Genomic DNA, 7,318 nt, shown 5'->3' on the forward strand with positions numbered 1-7,318 from the left:
GTTATTTCTCTGCAATACAAGATTTATTATTATTATTATTTTTATTATTATTTAAATTATTATTAATAGTTATTTCTCTGCATTGCAAGATTTGTTTCATGTATTGTTAGTGCTCATTCTTAGATTGCTAGCTATGATTGGTATATATATTTGATAATGTTGCTATATCATCATTAGTATACATTAGTATAGATTATCTTGACTTTCTAAAATTCATATTTTAATAGCTGACCCACAACACATACTCCTGCTCAACATACAAATAGTAATTGGTCCGTAGTAAAGCTTCGGCTTATCGGACCATAGGCTCTAAAATTGTATATATTTATATGTAATTGTCTTTTCTAAAGGCCAATAAACCTCTTGTATCTTGTATCTTCTCTCTCTCTCTCTCTCTCTCTCTCTCTCTCTCTCTCTCAGTGTTCTTAGTGGTCACGCGGATTAAGGCGCTGCATTCTGCCACGATGGTGGTAGATTGCGGGGCATCGATTCGAACCCCACTAATGACATCTAGCAGCTATATGGCCTTTGTTGCCTAGCAGCAGGACAAATTACTTCATTGGAGGGGGGCTCCCTTGTGATGACTTAATTTGAGGATTATTTAATTCTTAAATCTCTCTCTCTCTCTCTCTCTCTCTCTCTCTCTCTCTCTCTCTCTCTCTCTCTCTCTCTCTCTCTCTGCTGTTTATGTCATGTCCAGGATAGCACAATGACATACATGACTCAGCAATGTACTTCTCCCACACAGCGACATCCAGGACCAGACTGCCAAGTGCATGGCCAACGAGACGGATTCCAGGGTCTGCTCGGGGCGCGGCAACTGCAAGTGTGGCATATGTGAATGCTTCAAGCCTGTAAGTCATCTTTTTCTTTTTTATCCCCTTTATCTCACCTCCTGCTCGCCTGCTTGCCTCTTAACCTGCCTACCTCTCACCATGCCTGTTTGCCTTCTTGCCTTACATCTTGCCTGCCTGGCTCTCACCATGCCTGTCTGCCTTATTGTCCTGCCTGCCTCTCATTCTAAGCTTTTCTAATTACCGTATTGCGAAACACTCTTGCGCCGCACACCACTACGATTAAATGGCTCTAGTCTAGTTGAAGTGGCACGGATCTTTAAGAGGATTTTTACGGTTTTAGTGACAGATGAGCAAAAGTTTTACATTATTAGCAAGAGAAATATTTTTGAGAACTTGGCTGACCATCTCTGAAAGTAGTCAAGACGAGATAATACAGCGTTCCGGAATACGGGCCAACAGAAGCACCACAGTGGAATTCTAACGCTCGTGTACAGAAAAGTTTTGTTCCCTTACTATGACTATTTACAAACGCCGCAGGGATGATTACTCGAGTTCTCAAGAATGTTTCACCTGTTAATAACGTAGAAATCTATCACTGTGTGTGTGTGTGTGTGTGTGTGTGTGTGTGTGTGTGTGTGTGTGTGTGTGTGTGTGTGTGTGTGTGTGTGTGTGTGTGTGTCTCTGAGCCAGGCACACGCACATCTCCTTCCCTCCTTACCTGCATTGCCTGCTTGCCTTGCCTTTCCTTCTTCGTGCAGGGAGGCGCCTCTTCAAACACTGTACGAGTAGTAGTGAATGGCTGTATGCACACCTATGTACGAGCTGATGGCAGAACAAGATACGCAACATACTTCTATTGTTCTTGTTCTTCCTTTTGTCTTACTCTTCTTTTTCTTTTCTTTCTTACCTCAGGAGTTTGCAACAACCGCTGCCACTTAAACCTTCCACTATAATCATATTTCACTACTGTAATACTGACCATAAAAACTTCCTAAATACAAAACTTAAACGCGTCTGCTTGATAATGGCTTTCACGATGACGGTGATGATGGTGGTCTTCTCTGTCTGCTGCAGGATGAGGTGTCTGGGACTTTCTGCCAGTGTCACAAGCGGAGGTGTATGGGCTCTAGTGACGTGGAATGCTCTGGTCGTGGCACCTGTAACTGCAATGAGTGTATATGTAATGAGGGATACTCTGGTCAATTCTGTGAATGTGAAGACCGATCCTGCATCCCGCAAGGTGTGTTGGCAGTACCGCTGAAAAAGACCCGAGAGAAAGAAAGGAAGGCTACCATAACGAGAGAGAGAGAGAGAGAGAGAGAGAGAGAGAGAGAGAGAGAATCGACTTTTTTATGTATTCACTTGTCAGTTTCTATTTTACTACATTTATTCATTTACCTATCTATTTGTTTATCTGTCTATTCATTGTGTGTGTGTGTGTGTGTGTGTAATTCACCTCCTCGGTCGCCTGCTGGTCACCCAGCCAGTCTTCCCCATTACGGAGCGAGCTCAGAGCTCATAGACCGATCTTCGGGTAGGACTGAGACTACATCAACACACAACACACACCGGGAAAGCGAGGCCACAACCCCTCGAGTTACATCCCGTACCTATTTACTACTAGGTGAACAGGGGCCACACACTAAGAGGCTTGGCCATTTGTCTCGCCGCTTCGCGGCGCGGGACTCGACCACGGGCCTCTCGATTGTGAGTCGAGCGTGCTAACCCCTATGCTACGCGGTGTGTGTGTGTGTGTGTGTGTGTGTGTGTGTGTAATTCACTGTTTGATCTGCTGCTGCAGTCTCTGACGAGACAGCCAGACGTTACCCTACGGAACGAGCTCAGAGCTCATTATTTCCGATCTTGGGATAGGTCTGAGACCAGGCACACACCACACACCGAGACAACAAGGTCACAACTCCTCGATTTACATCCCGTACCTACTCACTGCTAGGTGAACAGGGGCTACACGTGAAAGGAGACACACCCAAATATCTCCACCCGGCCGGGGAATCGAACCCCGGTCATCTGGCTTGTGAAGCCAGCGCTCTAACCACTGAGCTACCGGGCCGTGTGTGTGTGTGTGTGTGTGTGTGTGTGTGTGTGTGTGTGTGTGTGTGTGTGTGTGTGTGTGTGTGTGTGTGTGTGTGTGTGTGTGTGTGTGTGTGTGTGTGTGTGTCTACGTCCGTTTTGCGGTGTTGAGTGTCGCCTCTCTTTCAGGGTCTGACAAGGTGTGCTCAGGCCACGGCAGATGTGAATGTGACCGGTGCATCTGTGACCAGGAAAACATCACCTACACGGGCCGCTACTGTGAGGACTGCCTGGTGAGCGCCCTTGTCTCCTGCCCCTATAACCTTTCCCCTGTTATTTTGTACTTCTTTCGTAAATCACTAGTCATTCACGGACATTGCCACTTGTTGTTCAGCAGTCTGCAAACATTATCATAATGGATAATATTGTAGAATTTGTTCCTTTTCATCATTTCTTTTGAATGCAGATAAAGATTTCTTACGTTCCTCTCCGTGATGTGAATTGCAGTTGCACATCACAGTGACGGAGCTGAACGCGTCATCCCTCAACACTTTAACTTTCCTTTCTTTCCTCTCGTGTTGTTTATTTATTTATCTATTATTTTTCTTTTAAGACTTTTCCTTGAACGCTTACTCTCTGTCTTCCCACCACTCTCTTAATATCATTGTGTCTGTAACACGGCGTCTCGTGCTTCAGAGCTGCGGGACAGGGAAGTGTAAAAAGTTCAGAGACTGTGTGCAGTGTGTCCACTTTAAGATCGGCCCACTCAAGGACAACTGCGATGCATGCGAACAATACGCCTCTGTGGAGAATTTGGATGGTACGTCAGTCAGTCAGAATCTCTCTCTCTCTCTCTCTCTCTCTCTCTCTCTCTCTCTCGGTGCTATGTTTTGTCTCGTGTTGGCGACCAAGGAACGCAACCTCTTTCTTTGCTATGCCAAGAGTGAACCAGTTTTGTGACGCTTGGAGTATTTCCTAGCAAGTCTTCTATTGTCTTTCAGACTACATGTACGAGAACTCCCGCCTGTGTACCTTCGAGGACGAGGACGGGTGCTACTTGAACTTCACCTACCGCTATCTGGAGTCTACTAACAAGGATGAGGTGCACGTGCAGGCAGAGAGGAAGTGCCGGAAAGAACCGCCCATCGCATGTGAGGCGCCACTGACTATCTTTTTCCTCTCAGTGTTTCCTTTCACTCTCTCAAGATTTTCATTCTCTTTGAGGAATTTTCAAGTAGTTGTTCTTTAGATGATCTTTAAATGTTAATCGTCTACATTCATTTTGCCTTTATTCACTGGCCAATGGAAAGAAAAAAATAGAAAAAAGCCCACCCATGACAGTGCCTAAAGAGACCCAAAAAGATTATTATAAAAACAGGATTTTTTTTGTTTTTTTTGTTTTCTAGGCTTGTTGCTTTTCGCTCTAAATGCGTGTCATCTTTAAACTCCAAGTCTTCATTCGTTAGTTTACTACATTTCCTCGATATTTCCCGCCCTCTTTCTGGACTCCTGGGTTAGTGAGTGGGTGTTTGGGTCCAAGTCACATGCAGCGCGCCACATGCTGGTCCAGTGTTGCGCTCTGTGAAGGCGACACAAACCAGCGTCTCCTGCAGCCTCTCCCGCTCATAGAGTTTGAGCTCTACGTCATTCTGAGATGTTGAAAGATTATTCTTATCACTGCGATGTGAAGCTGCTACATGTTAAGCGGGAAAGCTGCAGCTGTCCATCAAGTTTTAGAACATCAGTGAACTTTATTCTAATGTGCTGATTTTTGCCTTTATTTTACCATTTCATATTCTAATAAAAAAACTTTTGCCTCGCCCATATTCTGTAACATTTCCGCGCACCACCTCCACTACTTTTAAAGACTGCATTTAAAGCTACACAGGTTTTTGAGGATGTTTCTATGTCCCTGATGAACAGAAAAAAACACTTGTGAGAACTCGCCTAATTATCTGTGGCCACTACAAACAGTCGTGGTTGGAGAGCAAAGAGTTACAGAATACAGGCATTACTTCAATCCAGTCTGTCTTTACTAAGATTATGAGAACTGGACTGTGTCTATTCTACTTTTACGTTCTACAAAAAGTATAATCTCTCTCTCTCTCTCTCTCTCTCTCTCTGTTCGTCTCCCAGTGATTGTGTTCGGTCTAATCGCCACCATCGTGCTTGTGGGCGTGCTCACTCTCATCATGTGGAAGATCGTCACCACCATCCACGACAAGCGAGAGTTCGCCAAGTTCTTGGAGGAGACTAAACAAACCCGCTTCGGCGCTGTGAGTCATACATGTTCTGCAACACTCCACACCACCACCTCCACTGCTTTCCAAAGGCTCTCGTTGAAGTTACACACCAATCTGTACCTAACGAGTGTTCTTATATCATGGCTGCTGTGACACAATAACGAAATTTCTATATCATTAGCAGGATTTTGAGCACTGACTTAATCATCTCCGTGGCCTTGGAAAATAGTGATGGTGTGAGAGGAGTGTTTCTGTACTGAGAGGGGGAGGAGGATGAGGATGAGGATGAGGAGGAGGAGGAGGAGGAAGAGGAGCAGGAGCAGGAGGAGAAGGAGGAGGAGGAGGAGGAGGAGGAGGACTAGTACTGTGGTTATCATTATTGTTATGGTCATCGTTAAAATCATTACTATTACATATTATTATTCCTATTATTATTATTATTATTATTATTATTATTATTATTATTATTATTATCATTATTACTATTAAAGTTATTATCATTATTATCATTATTATTATCATTATCATTATTACTACTCTCACTATTACTATTATTATCATTATTATCATCAGCATTGTTGTTTTTGTTAAGCTTTATAATTTTTCCGTCCCCGCCAGATTTAAACTTACTTACTGGTGTTGTTTCCCGCAGGAGCAAAACCCGCTGTTTATTGACCCCACCACCACCACGCAGAACCCGATGTTTGAGGGAGCAAGGAATTAGTAACCCGCTGTTCAAACTCCAGAAGAACTAGCAACCCGCTGTCTGAGGCCCAGAAGAATTAGTAACCCGCTGTTTGATGTCCACAGGAACTAGTAACGGAGGGCGGCCACGGGACTCTCTCAAGCCAACCAGGCAGAGTTAGGTTAGGTTAAGTTGTCCTTGGTAGTCACGTTAAGTTAGCTGATCAGTTTAGGTTAGGTTAGGTTAGGTAAGTTATGTAGCCAACCCTTGTTTCCATAATTCACTACACGAGGTTAGGTTAGGTTAGGTAAGTTATGTAGCCAACCCTTGCTTCCATAATTCACTACACAAGGTTAGGTTAGGTTAGGTAAGTTATGTAGCCAACCCTTGCTTCCATAATTCACTACACAAGGTTAGGTTAGGTTAGGTAAGTTATGTAGCCAACCCTTGCTTCCATAATTCACTACACGAGGTTAGGTTAGGTTAGGTTTGGTGTTCCAACCCATTGCACTGGTTGTCAAAGTTTTTCTAGCATGACTTTTTGGAGCTTTCTAAACTCATCGCGAACCGCCCAGAATAAAAAGCAGAAAGTGAAGTGAAAAAAGAAAAGAAAAAGTTACAGTGGCATATAATCTGTGTCTTAAAAATATTGATTCCTTATTTTTGCCTTAACTAAAACGCGATAGCGGACCCAAAAAATAAAATAAAATAAAATAAAATAAAATAAAACAAATAAATAAATAAACAAATAATAATAATAATAATAATAATAATAATAATAATAATAATAATAAAATAGAATAAAATAAATAAATAAAAAAAAAAAAAAACTAATTAAATACAACTAACTGAGTGGTGGTGTCTGTTGAGGGCCACCACTCGCCAGGACCACACTCACGGTTGGCACAGGGCAATCACTGGGTGGGGGTCTAGGGTGGGGGGGAGGGGGGTAGGGGTATGAGGAACGGATGAAGGGGCCATTAGGTTATTAATTTCTGACTGGATCGTAAAGAAATGCACCACACAGAAAAAGGACGAAAAATTATGTCATAACATTTAAGAAGAAAAAAAAAAAACTACTTTGTTCAACACTAACACTTACACTTACACACACACACACACACACACACACACACACACACACACACACACACACACACACACACACACACACACACTGACGTAGAGAGAAAAAAAAAGTATGTCAAATATCGGAGTGGCGAGACAGCCGTCTGGCAGTGTGAAAGTGACAATTCCAAATAAAGAATGTACAATGTATAAGTTGCGTTTTGCTGTTCTGTGTCCCTGCGACTCTTCACATTTCATCTCGCGACGCAATCTCAGGTCGTGACTCGCGTCTTTCCTCTTCCCCACACACACAGCGGAGGCGGAGGTCAGGATTAGTGTTTTGCCCATCACTTCTTCCTTTGAGGATTAGTAGAAGAGCGTGTTTTGAAGGGAACACACACACACACACACACACACACACACACACACACACACACACACACACATCGCGTAGTGTAGTGGTTAGCAAACTCGCCGGGTGCGGCGAGGCAAGT

At 43.4% G+C, this 7,318-nt stretch overlaps 1 protein-coding gene across 1 annotated transcript in view; it reads left to right on the forward strand.

Moving 5' to 3' along the window:
- LOC123511148 (integrin beta-PS-like) overlaps positions 1 to 7,034 on the forward strand; it is a 22,718-nt gene extending 15,684 nt beyond the window's left edge. The window contains 8 exon segments of the mRNA XM_045266778.1: positions 749 to 854; positions 1,872 to 2,037; positions 3,018 to 3,121; positions 3,525 to 3,648; positions 3,830 to 3,979; positions 4,965 to 5,104; positions 5,724 to 5,988; positions 6,169 to 7,034. Coding sequence (XP_045122713.1) covers positions 749 to 854; positions 1,872 to 2,037; positions 3,018 to 3,121; positions 3,525 to 3,648; positions 3,830 to 3,979; positions 4,965 to 5,104; positions 5,724 to 5,795 — 862 coding nt within the window. The 3' untranslated portion in view covers positions 5,796 to 5,988; positions 6,169 to 7,034.
- The last annotated feature ends 284 nt before the right edge of the window (positions 7,035 to 7,318 follow it).

Source organism: Portunus trituberculatus, chromosome 31 (assembly GCF_017591435.1).
Source record: "Portunus trituberculatus isolate SZX2019 chromosome 31, ASM1759143v1, whole genome shotgun sequence".
In the NCBI taxonomy this organism is placed as follows: domain Eukaryota; kingdom Metazoa; phylum Arthropoda; class Malacostraca; order Decapoda; family Portunidae; genus Portunus; species Portunus trituberculatus.